The 23,554-nt window shown below is 42.5% G+C and overlaps 1 protein-coding gene across 2 annotated transcripts in view; it reads right to left on the bottom strand.

Moving 5' to 3' along the window:
• The window catches only part of MMP17 (matrix metallopeptidase 17), a 199,571-nt gene extending 186,299 nt beyond the window's left edge, over positions 1–13,272 (bottom strand). Inside the window, exon 1 of one of the 2 annotated variants that reach the window (XM_089686138.1) lies at positions 12,663–13,272. In XM_089686138.1, coding sequence (XP_089542264.1) covers positions 12,663–12,788 — 126 coding nt within the window. In that variant the 5' untranslated portion in view covers positions 12,789–13,272. The remainder of the gene's footprint in view (positions 1–12,662) is intronic. The other variant, XM_089686139.1, reaches the window with a different exon arrangement.
• Between the last annotated feature and the right edge of the window lie 10,282 nt (positions 13,273–23,554).

Here is a 23,554-nt window from a genome sequence, read left to right as displayed (position 1 = left end):
TATGGATCCATTTCGAAATCCTGTACTCTGGAACAAGAAAAACCTTTATTTCTTTCCATTAAGTTACTTATCTAAATGTGTCTGACTAAATTAAATATATGTTAGTTGTCCTTAAAGTGTAAAGTCTATTATTGAAGTTCGCCTTATTTTTATGTACTGCTTACATTGCCAGTCTTATCCTTGCAACATCATCATCATTGGCTTTAATGTCAGCAGCCCTGCCTGTTCTGGTGTACTTCAGTAAAAGCCATTGAGTGACAGAAAGGCAATCTTTACATAGTGGCTGGATTTGTACTCCTGTTGGAATCAAGTTCTGCTTCATAGAATTTTTATTATGGATGGACAGATTTCCTGCCCATATTTGCAACCCTAAAGCAGATATGAAGCAGTGAAGGCATGCTGTTGTTTTGTCTTTTCCAAGTAATACTGTGAGAATGACAACACGCAGTGTTTATGGTAACACACAGAATCCGTTGGCAACAGACCAGTTCTATCTTCGCAATTTCGCTCATTTCCTTTCAGCTGTCACCAGAAGCAGTCACATAATCCAGTGCCATTTAACTTAACTATCTCCAGTAATTTATAGGAAGACCTAGGGCTTGGAATGGTAAATAGCCGATTGCTAAGTAATGGGCTCAGTATAAAAATATCATACCTGTCTTGTGAGCAGAGGCTGCAGAATCAGGTTCCTGATCTTTCACAATAAATAACTACATACAGCTTAGCCCTTCAGGATTGAAGTGCTCCAGTGCTCCATTTCTGAGCTGCCAATTACCATTCAACACAGGAAACTACAAGCCTTTTATGATAATTTAATTCTGCACATACAATAACTCTTTTCAATGACCACATCAATTTCATCCTCAGAGCCTACATGTACCAATATAAATACATACATTTTGAGACTTAGTTAATGCTTGCAGTAAACCATATCTGCCAGTGGTGAATAAATGTGCGGGTCTGAGACATCTAAGCTGCAGAACGATAATTTATTATTGGTTGCCATGGGCTACCCATTCCGCTGCTTTTTGCACTATGCTGCTGATCAATACAAAAGCTGATGCCAATAACAACCGGTCAGCATTAGCACTCTGGAGAGATGAAAGAATGGGAAGCAGTCCCACCATTTCTCTAGTTTTATTTGCTCAGATTTTCATAAATCAGCTGCTATGTTGCTGAATATGACCACTAAAGTATTTTCAATAAAGCAGATATAAATATCAGTGATATTTCATTTTAGGGGCAATTTGTCTTGCTTTTTTCGAAAATGGTTGAAACTTGGAATTTTCATTATTGCCTTATTACATGTTAAAGAATAGGCTGCGTGGGTGAGTACTTTTTCATTATTCCTACTGCAATATAATAATGATTTAACCCCTATGCAGCAGGAAACCCCATAGGTTCAATAGATACCAATATATTGCCATTCCCTTGGGCTTCAAGGGAGTTTAATGAACTGCGATTGATATTTGAAGGAGGTAGAAGACAACTGAAGGACTGCTGTGAGGTTTTAACCAGCTGTTAGCAAGGCATGATGGGTACTGATGGATGGATGGAAAAGAAATGTGCAAAGCTTAATGATACCTCCCAAATTCATTACTTTTTAAAAGAAAATGTAGAACATCAAAACATCCCTGTCAAGTGCAGGCACCCAACTTAATAAAAAAATAATAATTTCAGTCTGCAGGTAAATAAGAGAAACAGTGAGTGGTGCCAGCTCATAATATATAAAACATCCAATTTCTTAACTGGTGGAATATGCTTTGAAAGGAAAACACATCTAAGGAAACCCAAGACAAATTCTTCAGAGAGAAGCCTTAGAAAGCTTGAGTGGCACACAACAGCATTGCATACTGAGATTTCCCATCAACAAGATTAGTTTTGCATCTACCTGCTGATCATAATAGTCTAGAAGACCTCTACTGCTTTGTGCAACACTTGCTTCTATCTGCATCTGATGGAAATTACACTTTCTAGAGCTCATCTGTATTGCATTTAAAGAGTTAACTGCTTATATACCAGGGATTACTATTTATTGGGTAAGCTAGATCAGTAGGACTGGAACTAAATGTGCTGCTCTTTTCTGGTTCTCACATGATCACACATAACCCACTGGCTTTAGCCTGCTACAGATCATTGTCGAAATGAACTTCCATCTGTTACTCAACAGCAAATCATGGAATCCCTGCGTGCCATTGATAGAGTCAGCTTGATACTGAGGCACCATAGGAAAGATTGCAGTACAATAGAGACAGAATATGTTTGTCTTGCTGCCCTTTTTTTGGCTGGCAGAAGGCAGAGGGAAGCAGGTGCCTCCAGCAACGTTCGGTCACCAAATCTGCCAGAATCATTTTTCAATGTCCTATTTAGTAAAATCCTGATTTTGCCCAGCTGTGACCCTCTCATTTTTTAAAAACCCTAGAAGATACACACCATTATCTGACAATGTTGTATCGCACAGTGATGGGTCACCAGTCCATTTAATTGTTCAAGCTTCAGTTCACAGGGAAATGATTAAGGTTTGGGTTCAATGTTATGTCTCTATGTTTTTAAACAGAGTGCACCTGTATTACTAATGTCACAAAGCACCATGAGTATTCTATATTTTCTTTTTAGTAATTTTATAAAGAGAGATACATCCAATTGGACTGGTCATGCCAACCTAACTGATAATGTATCAATATACATTAAATGTTCCATTACAATGTCTTTGTCTCATCCTTGCTGTAATTATTTTCTAAGATCAAACAATCATATTATGTAAACATTTGTAGATCAATACATAGGGCAAAGGTACAGTATAACTTAGCTATAAATAGAAGGGTTTTACTTCTTAGAAGTATCCCACTTTAGATAAGGAACAAACATTTTAGAAAAGAAAACAGAATGAGATTAGAGACCCCACATCTCCAAAACATGGGTTGTCCATAGAAGATAGAGAGAACAGGGAGAAACGAGAAAAGGAAGAAAAAGGATAAGTATGGGTCCCATATCTTTTAAAATGTTTGATTGTTTATAATCATGCATATGAGTCATTGTTCATATCATTATTCATCACCCAATTAAAGTAGAACTATGGGCAAACTTTTTTTTTCCCTTTGGATAAAGCAAAGGAGTGGAGATTTCCCTTCACTTCTTGTTCCATAGCCAAACAGGAAGTGAGCGAAATTCCTGTAAATTAAAGGAATTCCTTGAGCCCCCCAGGTCATCAGAACTAGTGTCCCACTTTCCCCTCTATTACTTTTCTGCGGACAACCCAAAATTTGGAGTTTTATTTTATTTTCATTTTCAATGATAACGGTAAACAGTACAAATAGAGTGGGTGAATCTCCTTAATGGGGGCACAGACAGCAAAAGTGACAAGTGTTCTACCCCCTCTCTATTCAATCCACTTTAAAATTGTTTTAAAAAAAGCCATATAGTTGGTCAGTTTTCTCCAGTTTTGCATTATTATTCTAGCAGCTACTATTATTTATGAAATCAAATGCTTAGTTCAACAAAGGTGAAGCGTGAGGAAAAATCTTGGTTATCCTCATGGGGAACATGCACCACCTCATCAATGTGTAAATTGATCCAACTAAGGATTTGTGTCCTATAGGTAGTTTTTTGAGTGGTTATTCTAAGTTGTAGACAGATCATAAATGACTCCCAGAAGAGTCCTTTATTTTGTAAGTGAGTTTAAATGTGGTCATGATGAGGAGATACAGTATGTAGTGAATGTAAGTTTAGATTTTATAAAGAGGGCAATCTGCAAATATTTGAATGTTTCTGTCTGAGGTAGGTGATGTTCATGTTTTAAACAGTCCAGACTAATAACACCCAACTACACTGCTCAAAAAAATTAAAGGAACACTTTAAAAACACATCAGATCTCAATAGGGAAAAATATCATGCTGGATGTCTATACTGATGTGGACTGGGTAATGTATTAGGAACGTAAGGATGCCTCATCGTTTGATGGAAAATAAAATTATCAACCGACAAAGGACTAAATTCAAAGACACCCCCAAAAATCAAAGTGAAAAAATGATGCAGCAGGCTAGTCCATTTTGCTGAAATTTCATTGCAGCAACTCAAAATGGTACTCAGTAGTTTGTATGGCCCCCATGTGCTTGTATGTATGCTTGGCAATGTCGGGGTATGCTCCTAATGAGATGATGGATGGTGTCCTGGGGCATTTCCTCCCAGATCTGGACCAGGGCATCACTGAGCTCCTGGACAGTCTGAGATGCAACCTGGCATGGTCGGATGGACCAAAACATGATATCCCAGAGGTGTTATATTTGATTTAGGTCAGGCCAGCGTGGGGGCCATTCAATGGTATCAATTTCTTCATCCTCCAAGAACTGCCTGCATCATTTTCCTACATGAGGCCAGGCATTGTTGTGCACCAGGAGTAACTCAGGAGCCACTGCACCAACGTAGGATCTGACAATGAGTCCAAGGATTTCATCCCGATAACTAATGGTAGGCAGGGTGCCATTGTCTAACCTGTAGAGGTCTGTGCATCCCTCCATGGATATGCCTCCCCAGACCATCACTGACCCACCCCCAAACGGCCATGCTGAACGATGTTACAGGCAGCATAATGTTCTCCACGGCTTCTCCAGACCCTTTTGTGTCTGTCACATGTGCTCAGGGTGAACCTGCTCTCATCTGTGAAAATCACAGGGCGCCAGTGGTGGACCTGCTAATTCTGGTGTTCAATGGCAAATGCCAATTGAGTTCTATGGTGTCAGGCAGTGAGCAAAGGGCCCACTGGAAGACTTTGGGCCCTCAGGCTACCCTTATGAAGTCTGTTTCTGATTGGTCAGAGACATTCACACCAGTGGCCTGTTGGGGGTCATTTTGTAGGGCTCTGACAGTGTTCATCCTGCTGTTCCTCCTTGCACAAAGGATGGATTACAGATGGATTAAGGACCTTCTACGGCCCTGTCCACCTTTACTACAGTAATTGCCTGTCTCCTGGAATCTACTCTGTGCTCTTAAGACTGTGCTGGGAGACACAGCAAACCTTCTGGTAACGGCACGTATTAATGTGCCATCCAGGAGGAGTTGGACTGCCTATGCGACCTCTGTAGAGTCCAGGTATTGCCTCATGCTACCAGTAGTGACAATGACCCCAGCCAAATGCAAAACTAGTGAAAAAAAGTAAAAAAAGATGAGTAAGGAAAATTGTCAGTGGCCTCCGCCTGTAAAACTGTTCCTGTTTTGGGGGTCGTCTCATTGTTGCCCAACTAGTGCACCTGTTGTTAATTTCAACTAGTGCACCTGTTGTTAATTTCATTAACATCAAAGCAGCTAAAACTGATTTCCAACCCCTGCTACTTAACTGACCAGATCAATATCCCAGGAGTTTAATTGATTTGACACTATACTCTGATTAAAAAGTGTTCCTTTAATTTTTGAGCAGTGTAGTTTAAAAAAAAATCACCTATTAGAAGAAACTCTTTATTTGTCCACTATTAAAATAGGGATTTTCCACAGTCGCATGTGAACTCTGGGTTTCTAAAACTAGGTACTAGGGGGGAGTGTGGGGAACTCATAGCATGTCTGCCATTTTGTTTGCACATTTTGAAATAGAGTAGGATAAGGTAAGACACACTATAGGTGAGGGGTAGGCAACCTTAAAGAGGTGGCGATCTACCTGAACAACATTGGAGAAGTCAAAGATCACCAGGCACAGTGTCACCTCCTGATATAAACCTCTGCCATACTACCGTGTCTCAATTGTGTGCACTGCATTGCAATCATGAGTTTAAATAAGGTGGTAAGAACCACCCCCCCAAACTAAAAATGTAAATGAATCCTTACTGTTCTGAGCCCCCTGATGTGCTCCAGTTTACCTGTACCACGGGTGCAGAACAGTACATCTGCGACTTTCCTTAGGTTAGGTGAATTTTGCTATATACTTCTATTATATCCTGCAGGTGTGGTGCGCTTTCAGAAAGTTCACCAAATCCACAGGATATAATGGAGGTCCATGGCAAAGTGCAGCAAACCCCGAAAGAAAGCTGCAGGTACACTGCCGCTGTGGGTAAACTGCAGTGCATCGGTGTGAATTCAGCCCTATACTATAATTCCCAGTGTATTGCTTTACACTGACCTGAAGATCTCTTCTTTCCTGCTGCTGGCACCACTCTGGGGAATGCTAGCCAGGATAAGAGGTGGAGAGCAGCTGGCATCATTCCGCATGGGACAGGAGCCAGTACTACAGAGGAGTTATCAGCTTATGCGGCTCTTGCTCCCTACTACAGCTCCAACTTTACAAGAAGTCCTTCTGCATTGTACTCTGATGCTCTGGGATGGAGCATCAGTAAGCCCAGATCATGATCTACAAGTCACCTGGCTGTGATCTACTGGTCTTTTATGCATTTCTTGTATGGCAATTACAATAACCTATAGTAAATAGAAATAATTTAAAGCTTTAGCACATTTTAACATGTTTAGTAAGGGAATTCAAGCCCTGGACATTGGGTGACAGTATGCATAATGCGGGGTAGTCCTTGGAATGTTACCTTTTAGGCATTTTAGATTCTGCATAAGGAATACTGACCTACCCTAAAATCGAGAGGCCTATAGAATATTAAACCTTATTGACTGAGACCTGGGAGAAAATGCTGTGAAGGTGAGAATTAAAGAATTGGATAAAGAGAGATATGGATAGATTAGTGAACAGAAGCAAATGAGGAAAAGGGGTAATTATGGTAATATGTAATAAACACAAACATAATTATCAACCACTTGCCCTAAAAGGTCATTCCAGGATCAAAAATGCAGTCCAAGATCAGAGTAGACCCAGGTGAGGTTCTACCCTGGTGCTATCATGTTACATTTAAAACTGTGTTTCAAGCCTGTAGCCAAGCAAAAAAGATAAACAGTGTAAAACAAGATGGTTCTCCTGAGGATCCCATTCTCCTCCAGGAAAATGCGTGGAGTCCTGGAGTTTAGCGTGAGATACCATTTCTTTATCCATCAACCAGTCCATGAGAGCATAATCCATTTGAAAGTCAAAAGTTCCAGATGTGCCACTGAAGTATTCTGTCCCTTAGAAAAGATATTTAGAAGTCTTGCATGGTTGAGTCCACTTTGAGAACTGCAAAGCTTTGAGAGTTGATATGAAGCTAACTTCCAAATACAAGGTATCTTTAAAACTAAAGGTAAGTATAGCCTGTTTCTATTTCAGGACTCCAAAATGAAAGACGGAGCTGGAAAAAATAGCCCTGATCGATATTATGATGGGATAAAGGATTGGGTAGTCCTTTTATTTTGGTAATATCACATCTACATTTAGTGTCTTCCACTATAAGATCTTTAGTCGAGAGAAGTAAATGAAGCATGTTAAAAACTGAAGCTAAGAAGGCATCAGAACAAGTAAAAGTATCAAAGAATCGATGTATGCAACAACAGTCACAGTTACAAATTTTCAACTATGCCAACAGACAATGAGGCAAACAATGAAAGCACTGGTAAAATGAAGAGAAAGAGGGAGTCCTTTTATATTTTCTACTGTAGACTCATGGATTGTCTGGTCTTCTTGGTCCATAGGAAAGTTAAAAGCGATATATTTTCTTTGCTGGGTTTGTCAGAGTTGGGCCTTTTGGAAATATACCCAAGCCAGAAAGCAACTTTTCCCCTTTGCATAAGATAATATAAAAAGTCACTGAAAAAGGAGTCTTAATGGACAAGTCTATCTATATCTGATATTGTGAGAACTGAGGGTTGAAGAATCAGTTTATATATGCCATAAGGGCTGGGACTGATTAATGGACTTAAACAATCCTCAGATATTAAAACTCTATTATCGAGATTGATTTTACAGATCATTCATTTTTGCATGGACTTCTTTATGTTTAGTATACAAGTGGTTTATTTCAGTGGTATTCTAAGAGACTCTGTGAACTGTATTGCCAAAATTTGACCTGATATTTTCCAGTGTATGCCCCAAATCCTGAAGATATTGTTTTTTTAACATTCTTTATTTCTACAAAACTTTTACAAGACGTACAGACAACAATAAGACAGTTAGGTGGATGCCACTAGAAGAGACAATGAACCAGGCTCAGTCCACGTACATATGAAATCAATTGCAACAGCAATACAGCATTGTGTCTTACACTGGGTCGAGAGTCAATACAACCTGACCATCCTACAAAACTAAACATACACTGACTGCATCCAAAATTAAAAAATAAAGATGAGAAGAGAAAAAAAGAAAAGAGAAACAGCAGAAGGCAAAGCGGGAATGGAGAAGGGACTTCAAGCCACTGAGCGCAACAAGGAATCATATTCACTGTAACAGGTAAAGAGAGACCAATGGACCCATTTCTGGCAAAACTTATTCTCCTGGCAGCAAACTGCCGCCATAATATTTTCTATTGAGTGTATGTCCTCAACCCAAGACAGCCACATGGAGATAGAAGGGGGAGCCTCCTGCTTCCAGAGAGCTGGTATAAAATCACGAGCAGCATTGATCAGGTGCATTAATAAGGAGTGTTTGAAATATTTCCTAGAGAGATCAGAATGGAGCAGCAGATACCCAGCAGGGTCACCCATCAGATCAAACTCAGTCAGGCATTTAATAAGGTCCCTAACTTTCGCCCAAAAAGTGGTCAATTTCCTACAGGACCAAAATGTATGTAAGAACGAACTGTCCTCCTCCTTACAACACCAGCATGAAGATATTGTTTTAAGTCTTTAGTCATTTTAGTTGTGGTTTTGTCAAACTCCCTTTGAAGTACACCAACAAATCTTGTTATGAGGATGGAGTTCCCTGAATATGTATGTTGTGTGGGTTAGCCGAAGACGGAATCAAAATCTAGATTCCTGTTTTCTGTCCTTCCTAAATGTGTTCTGACCTCTCTCTGTTTTAGACTGTTGTTGTTTGCCTGCAGTTGTGGCTACCATATTGGATCTGTATGTCTCTTTCTTAAGTTGGCATGTTCTTTGGGCTTGGGGCTTTACTTTAAGAACAAAGCCCAGCAGGATCTGTTTGTGTTCAGACTTTTTCTATGTACACCATCTACAGAGCAGAGAGAGGGAGGAGGGAGTGGGGAAAATCACCACTCTGACTCATTCAGCTGTAGCTATATGGAAATAGTAGAGGTCCAGCACATAAGCACTCCATGAATATTTTCAAAAATGAAAAATAGATGTTGGGACATCAATATTTATTTGTTTTTTTTGCATAGTAAATAATTAGATTTTGTCGTTGACAGTTTGAGAATGTAAGATTGTTTTCTACTTAGCTCATCAGCTCACCCCTCCATTTGTGAGGCAAAGAAAATCTACTGGAACTTTGCTGACATGCTAGAGGTCCATCACCCACAGAAGTAGGAGTACTTTGAAAAGTGAAAAATAGATGTTGGGACTTTAAGCTTTATGCGTTTTTCCTAGGAGTAACACTGATAAATAGGGGAAAGAAAAGACCTAAATAGAAGTGTAAATAAACCCTACAGTCTATATCCTCATAATATTTCCCTGAGCTTATTTTAAAATGGCCACAATTTATTCACTGATCATACATTCTGCTTTCACCTCCAAGCCTTTAAAACTGTCTGCTTGGATGCTTCTAAAATGTGATTAACGTTCTCTCCTTGTATAAAGGTGAAAGTTCCCCTTTATGTATGACTATTAGGATGCAATCTACCACTGGCTCAAGTCATTCATATTGCCACAGTGGAATTCTCTATCTTCCTGCTATCTCCACAGTGTGGAATAAAATATATAAAATAGAGCACAGCTCTATCCCCTTCACATAGCTAGTACACATGGCCTTCTGAGATCAGTTAAGGTAAGAGATCACTCCGTACCTTCCTTTTCCTCCTACAAACAAGTTATCATAAATACACGGCAAATGTGTTTGTTCAGTATATGCGTTACAAAACACATGGAAAATGTGTTTGTACCATAATCATAATAGTTATTTTAGGTAGGTGGACTAGGAAACACAGGCACAAAGTAGCAGGTGATTCATGTGCAACAAATAAAATGCCTGTTGTTAGAAGACTGTCCTTTTAGTAGATATAAGCCCTAGTATGTATGTCTAGATTTGTAGTTCCACAAAGCAACAGCTGGAGAGTTGATTGTTGACTAAAGCTGCTTGCAAGCATTGTATGCTACATGTCCCTTAGGTGATGAAAGATTAATGAATACCAGGATTCTGAAAATGTCCACAGCGAGGATGACATTTGATGTGACCTACATTACACTCTTCTGGCCAGACTGCATAGACGAATAATCAATTAGAGCCAGGGGCAACCTCACTACAAAGGGAACTAATCTTTAACTATAACTCCTGTTCACATGAATGCTATGTACATCGTGCATTTTAGTAATAGAAATCAAGCAATAAACCAGGGACATATAGTATGCTATCTTATTAGCTGATATCCTGACCTGGGAAATGGACAGAGGTACAAAAAATCTGAAAGCAAAGCTGTCAACAATAGGTACAGAATTCAGAACTTTGTATACTGGTACTCCAAAAGTTCATTCACCGTTCATTTAGCTCACTTTCTAATTTTTTTATGCAAAAACTGGATAACAAATACTAATAAAAAAACAATTAAAAAGAAAAACTACACAATTAAAATAAAGTCAGTTTTAACCCTCCCTGATTCTGCTTTCCTACATATCAGTTTAGTTTGCCTATATGGTATATACAGCTCTGTGTATGGGTCAGATGTTGGTAAATCAGCAGAGCTCTGAGGATGGTATTGGTTTTTTGGTCACCCAATGACACTTATGCAACTTAAAAATACTCTTAGGCACAATGTACCTCTCTGGTTGTTTTGGAACTACAAGTCCCAACATCTGCCTAGTAGAGCATGCAGATTGCTTTAATCTCCCTACGCCTATAGACCTACATGTTTCCCTCATATGCTAACACAACATGAATGCTTGGCATTCAAGTCTACTGAAATCTACAGACTTGGAGAACAGCCAGGATGTCTGTGGGGAAGCACTAACTAGAGCAGACAAAAAGATCATTTGGAATTTTTTAGTCAACAGCTTACTGTTTCCCTAAAATAGGAATGGTGATCCGTCTATAAGCCATGCTATCGGCAAGATTCAAGCATACATGTCAGTACCTCCCTAGCAAGCTAAATAGATTATTTTTGGTATCCAACCACTGAAGCAGGGTACCTAATATGTCTAGCACTTTCAAAGTCTTATCTAAAGACTAGCTCACCCTATTTAGGACCTGTTAAAGTGTCATTGTTAGTCAGTGGGACCTCCTTTGTAATGGGCTGGAGATTAATTACTTAGAAATAATTTCTAGCAGATTGATCTGAAAACAAAGAGGGAGAGTATAGTTTTTTTTTAAAGCAATTTACAAAGCATTCCAGGAGTTGTACAGCAATCTCATGATTCAGTGACTGGGAGAACAGAAAGGGATCATTAATTCCCGGAGATCTCCTTACTGAAAGGCAGCAACCTGACCCATTCCCAACCCCACAGTAGATGGCAGATTAACCCTTCACACCAGCGGATCTCCGGCTATGATAGATGTGCTGCCAGTCATTCCAGAACAGTTAATGTGTCTTTTTTCAGCTGCATGAAAAATGCTTTGTTTAGTCATACAGACGCGTGGGAATGGGGGATTTCAAGATACCACGGGTGAATGCCTCGCAGAATAAAAAGCAGGAAAACTGCCCCATTTTACTTTTTTAAGGGGGTGAAAAAAACTTTAACCACCGCATGCCATGCCATTTACCCTTGCAGTAAGAGAACTCACTTTAGGAAATCCATCATTGGCCACCTGCAGTTAACCCTTAGTGTGCTGAGAGGGCATACAGTTTTTTTTATCTACCATACCATGTCTAATGTATGGAGAACAATGCAGATTTGATCATTGAACAATGAATACATACAGGATGTATTTCAATACATAAAATGCACAGTTCTATCTGCCCCACTGTGTGATGTAGATCAGTAAGAGTCTGCAATTTGAATGAAAAATGAGACCTTATGTATCTAGTAAAAACAACGTGTAACCCTTTCTATCCTATTTTCCTGATTTTAACTGGGCAAATCTAACGCTGAAATCTGGTTTATATTTGAACAGGTTGGTTAGAGGAAAGTGCACATCCCTTTATTAGATAAGTGCTATTTGCCAAGAAATCTCTAAATGATGCCAGATGTTGCAGTCTGTACACACACACACACACACATATATATGTATATAATTTTTTGATCTTTTTTATTTTATTTTTTCTGAGATTTGTGCCATTCATGAGCAGCCATTCTTCTATGATGCCAGGACTCCCCTTCACTTGTAACCCTCAGCTTGTTGTAGTCAGTTGGTTTGGCTTACCCAGAGCCCCTCTGCCTCCATTTCCTGCCTGCATCTACCCAGTGCAGAAGAAGCTCAGCATGACCAAGTGTCACTCATCCCCCCCCCCTGCCCACTAATGAACCCAATATCATCACATCCTCCAATGTAATAGTGTGCGTTGTATCCCCTGTAACTTCACATCCACACAAGTGGCTAATTAGTGCTAGTTCAATCAAATGCTTTGTTATCCACTGGCCAGTGTCTTGCAGGAGATTACAGACTGTAGATGCCTATGACATGAGCCACCAGGAGATCTGGACTCCTGCCCCCCCCCCCCCCATATGCAGTGACATGATACAGCAAATGCCAGCTGGCCACTTACAACTCCACGATTTATATCCTCAGCTGTAGGGGTAGGTGCTGCCATAGATTCCCTCAAAGCAATCAAAAGACCGATCAGAAACATCTCCCGGGGCCAACAACTCTCTTTGGTGGCAATCCACAACATTCCTCAGCCCTGAGTGAATGAAGGAGACATGGATAAAGGCACCCTCCTCACATCTCCTGTGCACCATCAGCAGCTCAGCACAGAGAGGAGCCCGGCTCTGCTCACAGTCCATCGGTGTGCCATCAGCCATCCATCCCCAGCGCTCTCCTCCTCCAGGGAACTTTCCCGCACCAGGCTCCGCACAACAGGTCAGAGCGCTGGAGTTCAGCACCGCGCACAGTCAGCACCTCGGACGGTCAGCACCTCGGACAGCTCCGAACACGTGGCGGCCCCGCGCAGCGTCCAATCGCTGACCTTCCCTGGCTCACTCCGGTGTTCTAGGGACAGGTGCAGCCAGCTCCCTTCACCCGGCTCTGCCAGCCTGTGCTGGGAGTGTGCAGAGTTGGGGACGGCGAGGGAGGAGCGCAGTGTGGGAAGTGAAGCTCGGCAACCTATAAGTTGCAAGTGGCCGGCATCTGGGAGAGGCTTGTGGAAGGAGGAGGGGGAGGGGGGCGATCTAATTAATATTTTGTGCGGATTCAAAGCAAGCACGCAGAGCTGGAACTTAGCAGCTGCTGTTCTAGGATTGGACGACAGAGGGCACCATTGAGCCCTACAGGCGAGATTGTGGCTCTGAAATGCTTGTCCTGTTCAGTAAGATGCTGAAGAGTTCCTATGGACTGAGCAGACACATGCTGGGAGAGGGCTGGCAGATACAGACACACAGCATCTCAAACCCTAACTTACCAAAGCATAGCTGGTTTTCTTTAAGTAGCTAGACAAACCTTAAAGGATAAGTATATCCCTTTAACAAAAATAATAAATGCACATTTTTTTTGCAGGTAAAAAAATGTGCATTTATTATTTTTTGTTGGTGGAGTCTCTAAAGCAGGGGTCTCCAAACTGTGGCCCATGGGCCGGATGTGGACCTTTGCTTGCTTTTATCCAGCCGTTTGGTCACCTTTCCGTCCACTGATACAAAGCACTATTCCTCCCACTGACACCAATGATGGGATGCTATTCCACTGACACCAACAATGGGGCACTATTCTTTCCACTGACACCAACGATAGGATGCTATTTCACTGACACCAACAATGGGTCACTATTCTTCCCACTGACACCAATGATGGGGCACTATTCCTCCCACTGATACCAATGATGGGACACTATTCTTCCCACTGACACCAATGATGGGTCACTATTCCTCCCACTGACACCAATGATGGGGCACTATTCCTCCTACTGATACCAATAATGGGGCACTATTCCTCCCACTGATACCAATGATGGGACACTATTCTTCCCACTGACACCAATGATGGGTCACTATTCCTCCCACTAACACCAATAACAGGGCTCTATTCCTCCCACTGACACCAATGATGGGGCACTATTCTTCCCACTGACACCAATGATGGGGAACTATTCCTTCCACTGACACCAATAACAGGGCTCTATTCCTCCCACTGATAACAATGATGGGGCACTATTCTTCCCACTGACACCAATGATAGGGAACTATTCCTTCCACTGACACCAATAACAGGGCACTATTCCTCACACTGACACCAACGATTCTTCTTACTGACACTAAAGAAGGGACACTTTTCCTTCCACTGATACCAATGATGGGGCACTTTTCCTCCCTATGATACCAACAATGGGGCACTATTCCTTCCACTGACACCAATGATGGGGCACTATTCCTCCAACTGATACCAAGGATGGGGCACTATTCCTCCCACTGACACCAATGATGGGGCACTATTCCTCCCACTGAAACCAAGTATGGGGCACTATGCCTCCCACTGACACCAATGATGGGGCACTATTCCTCCCACTGACACCAATGATGGGGCACTATTCCTCCCACTGAAACCAAGGATGGGGCACTATTCCTCCCACTGATACCAACGATGGGGCACTATTCCTCCCACTGACACCAACGATGGGGCACTATTCCTCCCACTGATACCAACGATGGGGCGCTATTCTTCCCACTGACACCAACAATGGGGCACTATTCCTCCCAATGACACCAACGATGGGACACTATTCCTCCCACTGATACCAACGATGGGGCGCTATTCTTCCCACTGACACCAACGATGGGGCACTATTCCTCCCACTGACACCAACAATGGGGCACTATTCCTCCCACTGACACCAACGATAGGATGCTATTTCACTGACACCAACCATGGGGCACTATTCCTCCCACTGATACCAACAATGGGGTGCTATTCTTCTCACTGACACCAACGATGGGATGCTATTCCACTGACACAAATGATGGGGCACTATTTCTCCCACTGACACCAACGATGGGATGCTATTCCACTGACACCAATGATGGGGCACTATTCCTCCCACTGACACCAATGATGGGGCGATATTCCTCCCACTGACACCAACAATTGGGTGCTATTGGTCCCACTGACACCAATGATGAGGCACTGTTTATTCCACTGACCCAAATGATGGAGCACTGTTCCTCCCACTGACCCCAATGATGGGGCACTGTTCCTCCCACAGACATCAACGATTGGGTGCTATTCCTCCCACTGACACCAACAATGGGGCACTATTCCTCCAACTGATACCAAGGATGGGGCACTATTCCTCCCACTGACACCAATGATGGGGCACTATTCCTCCCACTGAAACCAAGGATGGGGCACTATGCCTCCCACTGACACCAATGATCGGGCACTATTCCTCCCACTGACACCAATGATGGGGCACTATTCCTCCCACTGAAACCAAGGATGGGGCACTATTCCTCCCACTGACACCAACGATGGGGCACTATTCCTCCCACTGATACCAACGATGGGGCGCTATTCTTCCCACTGACACCAACAATGGGGCACTATTCCTCCCAATGACACCAACGATGGGACACTATTCCTCCCACTGATACCAACGATGGGGCGCTATTCTTCCCACTGACACCAACGATGGGGCACTATTCCTCCCACTGACACCAACAATGGGGCACTATTCCTCCCACTGACACCAACGATAGGATGCTATTTCACTGACACCAACAATGGGGCACTATTCCTCCCACTGATACCAACAATGGGGTGCTATTCTTCTCACTGACACCAACGATGGGATGCTATTCCACTGACACCAATGATGGGGCACTATTTCTCCCACTGACACCAACGATGGGATGCTATTCCACTGACACCAATGATGGGGCACTATTCCTCCCACTGACACCAATGATGGGGCGATATTCCTCCCACTGACACCAACAATTGGGTGCTATTGGTCCCACTGACACCAATGATGAGGCACTGTTTATTCCACTGACCCAAATGATGGAGCACTGTTCCTCCCACTGACCCCAATGATGGGGCACTGTTCCTCCCACAGACATCAACGATTGGGTGCTATTCCTCCCACTGACACCAACAATGGGGCACTATTTCTCCCACTGACACCAACGATGAGACGCTATTCCACTGATACCAATGATGGGGCACTATTCCTCCCACTGACACCAACGATAGGGTAATATTCCTTCCACTGACACCAACAATGGGGCACTGTTCTTCCCACTGATAGCAGAAATGGGGAACTAATTATCCCACTGACACCAGTGATGGGGCATTTTTCCTCCCACTGACCACCAAGCCTTGGGTATTGTTTACTCCCACTTATGGCAGGGCATTTTCTACTCCCATTGGCCACTATCCGGACCCCCTTAAGTTTGAAGTTTGGAGACCCCTGCTCTAAAGCATTGCACCAGCGATCAGCAGATTGCTGGTGCCATGCAGGTCTCCCCTTGACCTGTCAGTGTATCTGCTTGCTCATATAGCTTGTACAGGCAGGCAGATACTGACAGGCAGGGCCGGTGCTTCCACTAGGAAAATTAGGCAGCTGCTTATGGTGCACTGCCACCTAGGGGCACCTGGGTGCTGCTCAGACTGGCACTCTCTCTGTGTGGGATGTCGCCACGTCATGAACGATCCTTCAGCTGAGGGGAGGGGAGGCAGAGGGGAGGAGGAAAGCACAGAAGAAGATGCTGGGTGTCTGGGGCTGTTCCTTCCAGTGTTCCTCTCAGACTCGGTGCCTTACTGCAAGCTGGCTGGCGGATACTGATGACTGTGGAGTTCCAGCCCTTCTCTTCCCATTCATCAGTGGAGGCAGTTCAGCGCCTGCAGAGGAAAGTCAATATTTGACTCTGATGTCTCATGTCTGTGTGTGACCCGGCCGGCCATGCATCACATGTACAATGTGTCAGTGAGTGACGACATCATCACGATCTCACCGCCTGCTCTTCTAGTACCTGCTGATCTGTGTAAGTGGTGGTAGTGGTGTGTTGTGTGTGTCGGATCTGTCACTGTGTGGGATCGCGCAGTTCTGGTGTTCTCACTGTCTGTGGGTGTGTGTGAGGGCTGGGTTGCCTGCTGTCACAGCGTTTTATCTCCTCCCATTGCCCGGGGAATTCCAGCCTGGGATCTGTCAGAGCTATCTTATGGCACTTATTTTGGCAAATTAAAAGAAATTTAGCAGTTTCATGTTTTGTTGAATTCATATTTTCTAGTTTAAATTTTTTTTTTGGGGGGCACAAGTAGCTGGTCCTGCCTTGGCCACAAAATAGTCTAACACCATCCCTGCTGAAAGGAAGGCTCAATGAACTGCCAAGGCGCTGTGGAGTGCAGTGGTAGTTCATTGAAAACTACAAGCTGACAGCCTCAAAGGCTGCCAAGACTTGTAGTTTTCCCTTTCCCAGAACACTGAATGAGTGACGCGTTCGGGCAGGTGGTTTTTTAAAAATTGTGACAGCTAGCGGGGAGGAAAAGATCCCCTGCTAGCTGTCACAACGGGAATGGGGGGGGGTGCAGGGGCCGGTCCACTCCGATATTAACATGTTACACCCTGAATATGGGTGTAACATGTAACATGTTATGAAAGGTGAACTTATCCTTTAATTAAGGGAGAAGTACAACCAAAGCTCTTTTGGCTGTACCTCTCCTGTGGATCACAGGAGGGCAGTTCATTCTACACTCCTGTAACCCGTTTTCCCATCACTTAGCAGGTCCAGGCTGGAGAAAGATCCCAACTTTAAAGTCAGGATCCACCCCAGTGTCTGCACCAGCACATGGCCCAGCCTCTCAGCAAGCCGCTGAGAGCCTGAGCCAACTGCTCCCTAGCCCAGTGAGCCTTGGGGGGCCAGAGTATACAGCAGTGACTAACAGTCCCACTCTCTGGTCAGATTGGCTGTGAGAACTCAGCAATCAGCGGTCATGTGATCACTGAGTTCTCACCCTTAGAGCTGGCGGGGGACAGATGCTGCATCGGATTGATGCTGTATCCATCTAGGCAAGTATAATTTGTGGGAAAAAAAACAAACCCACACTTCCTTTAAATAGCAGTTTATTTGCAAAAGCATTTGGGGGTCAATTCACTAAGCAATAAATAACGCATGAATTTTTGAGTTAAAAGAGAAGTATGAGGTTTGTTTTTTTCCCCAAATTATACTTACCTAGCATTGGTCCAGTCCCTCACTGGCTCCCGAATTCTCACAGCCACTCTGAGCAGAGATCAGTGACAGCTTTGGCTGCACTTCTTCTTTAAAATATCTAATGCAGTATTTTTCTCAAAAAGTAGTCAATTCACTAGAAAACGTGTTATTTACTAAATACATTAAATATTTATGTTTTTGCAATATCACTTAAATTTGGTGGTTTTTTTGGAGCTTATTTTTTCACATTTTTTTTACATGCTAACACTGTACCAGAGGAAAAAAACAAATGCACACAGAAATATGAAACTGCGAAAACATTTTAATGTGCTTTCATTCACAAGACGATCTCCCTCTGGTGAAATGTTACAATTATATCTTCATTCCTGAGCTCAGGGCAGAACATTTCCACACTGATACATTGTATACTTACTGGCCAGTGCAGAGTTCCCCTCAGTATATTGCTAAGATACTGACTGCCTACTGGCAGGTAATAAATAACAAACGTGTGTGTCCTTTAATGAATTGACTTGATTGATCCAATGATTGAATGATTTATCTTTTTTTTTTTTTTTCAGTATTAACTTTACATTCAATATTTTACTTTAATGAATTGACTCTTAGTATCCCATGTGAAATTTATGAAAAATGGGTCATGTGATCAAACACTTTTCATTTTCTATTAGCCTTTGTTGCACCTCAGTGTGTGCTGATCTTCTGCAATACCTTACCCGCCACTATGCAGCACAACTATTTAATTAAAGTGGTTGTAAATATGAACAAAGCATATAGCGTATACTTGTCTCAATCCAGAGAGCCAAGTGTCATTTCTGTCTGCTGCCTCCTTCCTATGCTATCTGCATGAGTTACTTCTGACAAGTTTTCCTGACACCAATAGGAAAAAGATGACAGGGGAGGGACCTCAAGCTCATTGACAGCCTCAACTCTGTTCCTGTGTGTTGTGTGAAGGGGGTGTGCCCCTTCCCTCCAATCAGCTCTCACTGAGCTCTGCAGAGTGTAACTGCAGCCCCTTGCTTTCTGAAAGCTCAGACTAGCTGTATAAATTCTGGACTTTGAAGGGCTGTACAGAAGACTGCAGATAAACAGGTACAACTTATGTAGGAGGATTTGTTTCATCTCTCTGTAGCACCTGAGACTACGCATTATGTAAGGATTGATTTACAAGCACTTTAAAGTGGTTGTAAACCCTTACATAAACTCCAGTGACTAGCCTCAAGTGGTACCCAGAGAAGAAACAAATCCTAGTAAAAAATCATTAAAAAATCAATAAATAAACTGATCAATTACAAGGCCTGTAAGCCGACAGAGGTTACTTTCCACAGACTAAGTGGCTTTGACATAGTGTCAAAACCACTTAGTGTGTGGAAAGTGATCTCTGTATCTTACTTAACTCTAAGGGGAGGTCTACTTTTTGATGAAACAAATCCTTCTACATAAATTATACCTGCTTACCTGTCCTCTCTCCTCTACAGTCTTCTAAAGCACACATTGTACACAACATTTCTCAGCTTCAGAAGGCAGGGGGTGGGGGATCTGAGGTCACATACTGCACAACATAGAACAGGGGGCTGAGTGTAATATAAGCCCTGAGCAGAGGGAATGTACAACACACACACACACACACACACTTTATGTACAGTACAGTTTACGAAGGTGTGTGAAAAGATGCTGTAAATTAAGAATGCTTTCAAAAATAGAAGTATTCATAGTTTATTGTTATCAATTAACAAAATGGAAAGTAAATGAACAGAAGAGAAATACAAATCAAATCACATCAAATTAATATTTGTCTTTGCCTTCAAAACAGCATCAATTCTAGGTATACTTGCGCACAGTTTTCGAAGGGACTCAGGTACGTTTTTCCAAACATTGGAGAACTAACCACAGATCTTCTATTGATATAGGCTGCCTCACATCCTTCTGTCTCTTCATGTAATCCCAGACAGACTCTATGATGTTGAGATCATGGCTCTGTGGGGGTCAAACCATCACTTCCAGGACTCCTTATTCTTCTTTGTGCTGAAGATAGTTCTTAATGACATTGGTTGTATGTTTGGGGTTGTTGCCCTGCTGCTGAATAAATTTGAGGCCAATCATACACCTCCCTATTGGTATGGCATGATGGATAAGCATCTGCCTGTATTTCTCAGCATTGAGGACACCATTGATCCTGACAAAATCTCCAACTCCATTTCCAGAACTGCAGCCCCAAACATGCAAAGAACCTCCACCATGCTTCACTTTTTTCATTCATTATTGTACCTCTTTCCAGCACTTTGGTGAACAAACTACCTCCTGCTGCAGCCAAATATTTAGAATGTCGACTCATCAGTCCAGAGCACCTGCTGCAATTTTTCTGCATTCCAGTTCCTATGCTGTCATGCATAGTTGAGTAGTGTAACCTTGTTTTCAAACCGGTAGTGTGACTTTTGGGCCGCAAATCTTCTATGAAAACCACTTCTGGCCAGACTTCTCAAGACAGTAGATGGATGTACCTTGGTCCCACTGGTTTCCACCAGTTATTTGCTGATGGCATTGCTGGAGATTTTCCAATGTCAAAGGGAAGCATGATGTGTCTTTCATCTGCTGAATTAAGTTTTCTTGGCCAAACACTGCATCTACAGTCCTCAACATTGCTTGGTTTTTTGTGCTTCTCCAAAAGAGCTTGAACAGCACATTTTGAAACCCCAGTCTGCTTTGTTATATTTGCCTGGAAGAGATCTTGCTGATGCAGTATAGCTATTTTGTGTCTTTTTGCTGTTCTCAGTCTTGCCATGGTGTGTGACCTGTGACATAAAACTGTCTTCTACCATCTCACCTTAGTAGCAGAATTTGGCTGTTCCTCACCCAGTTTTAAGCCTCCTACACAGCTGTTTCTATTTCAGATAATGATTGTGTTTCAATCTACATACGAAATTGATGATCATTAGCACCTGCTTAGCATAATTTGTTAATCATACAACTGACTCTAATCCTACAAAATCCCTGACTTTGTGTAAGTGTGTATTTTTTAAACTGATAAAAATAAACAAACTATATATAATTTTAAAGTATTCATACTTCACAGAATTTTTTTTTTCACACCTGTGTAAAACATTTGCACAGTACTATATGTGTAAAATATATAAAAACAATTATTTTGTTAGAGTGCACTAAATTGCCAAAAGTATTGGGATGCCTGCCTTTACAAGCGCTTGAACTTTAATGACATCCCAGTCTTAGTCCATTGGGTTCAATATTGAGTTAGCCCACCCTTTGCAGCTATAACAGCTTCAACTCTTCTGGGAAGGCTGTCCACAAGGTTTAGGAGTGTGTCTATGGAAATGTTTGACCATTCTTCCAGAAGTGCATTTGTGAGGTCAGGCACTGATGTCAGACGAGAAGGCCTGGCTCGCAGTCTCCACTCTAATTCATCCCAAAGGTGTTCTGTCGAGTTGAGGTCAGGATTCTGTGCGGGCCAGTCAAGTTCCTCTACCCCCGACTCACTCATTCATGTCTTTATGGACCTTGCTTTGTGCACTGGTGGGCAGTCATGTTTGAACAGGAAGGGGTCATCCCCAAACTGTTCCCACAAAGTTTGGAACATGAAATTGTCCAAAATGTCTTGGTATGCTGTCTCCTTAAGAGTTCCCTTCACTGGAACTAAGGGGCCAAGTCCAATCCCTGAGAAACAAACCACACCATAATCCCCCTCCACCAAACTTTACACTTGGCACAATGCAATCAGGCAAGTACCATTCTCCTGGCAACCGCCAAACCCAGACATATCCCTCATATTGCCAGAGAAGCATGATTTGTCACTCCAGAGAACACATCTCCACTGCTCTAGAGACCAGTGGTGGTGTGCTTTACACCACTGCATCCAACGCTTTGCATTGCACTTGGTGATGTAAGGCTTGGATTCAGCTGCTCAGCCATGGAAACCCATTCCATTAAGCTCTCTATGCACTGTTGTTGTGCTAATCTGAAGGCCACACAAAGTTTGGAACTCTTTAGCTATTAACTCTGCAGACAGTTGGCGACTTCTGTGCACTGTGCGCTTCACCATGCTCTGACCCTGCCCTGTCATCTTATATGGCCTACCATATCATGGCTGAGTTAACTGACCACTAACAGTTGACTGTGGAATATTTAGTAGCAAGGAAATTTCACAGATTTACTTATTGCAGAGGTGGCAACCTATCACGGTACCACACTTGAATTCACTGAGCTCCTGAGAGTGACCCATTCTTTCACAAATGTTTGTAGAGGCAGGCTGCATGCCTAGGTGCTTGATTTTATAGATCTGTGGCCATGGAGGTGATTGAACACCTGAATCCAATGATTTAGAAGGGTATCTCAATACTATTGGCAATAAAGTGTACATTCACCCCTGTACATGTGACAAAGTACATAAATACACAACATAACAATATAGTTCCAATCACACAATAAATTACATAGAATCAGTGGTATTATGCTTAATATGCTATGTTGGGTGAAGTTCCCCATTAACCATTACATCATGCAAGACACCACTTTGCCCAGTAAGCATTATTTGGCCCCAAAGGTACTACCAAAATACCTAACGGCACAATGTCAGATATGCAATATCTGATTTAGACCCCTGCCCCACATGTCCAACATGGCACCTCAACAAAAGCAAACAGTTCAAACATTTCAACAACAGAGGTTTTGATAGGGGATAGAAAGGTGGGAACAGGGAGGAGAAAATAATTCACAGGCCTGAAGCTTTATTGAAGGACAAAGACACATAAGGAAGTGTGGGGGAAGGAGAAATCTTCCCAGACTTTCACTTCCTCCTTAAAGTCCATAAGGTATAGTTTCTAAGCACAGTTTAAACCAACCTGTAACAGTGCTCAGTGGACATCCTTTCCCTCTGGTGGATGAAGTGCTTTCTGATGCACCAAAAAATATCCTTAAAGCAATACATCACTTGCCAGGTGCTATCCCTCTTGAGCAAATACACCACAAAATAGTCTGTTCAGCACCCCAAAGTGGGCAATGGCTGTCTGTGGCACAAAGTCTTTGAGTTCTGGTTCCAGGACCCTCAACAGATTCTGAGCAAAGAGGCACACCCAGAAAATATACAAAGCAGTTTCTTTCTGGATAATGCAAAAGGGGATGTGTCTGTATTTGCTCAGGTTTCTGGCATGCATGAAAGTCATCAAAGCTAACTCACTGAGGAGCACCATCCATGCCAGATCTTTGTGCCTGTTGGTGAGTTTGTTTTAAGAAACATTCCTGCAGATCACCTTACAAGTGGCTATAGATAGGCCAG

This window comes from Staurois parvus, unplaced genomic scaffold (assembly GCF_062004578.1).
Source record: "Staurois parvus isolate SC_StPar_1 unplaced genomic scaffold, SC_StPar_1.0 ptg000392l, whole genome shotgun sequence".
In the NCBI taxonomy this organism is placed as follows: Eukaryota; Metazoa; Chordata; class Amphibia; order Anura; family Ranidae; genus Staurois; species Staurois parvus.
This window is presented reverse-complemented; position numbering and strand designations above follow the sequence as displayed.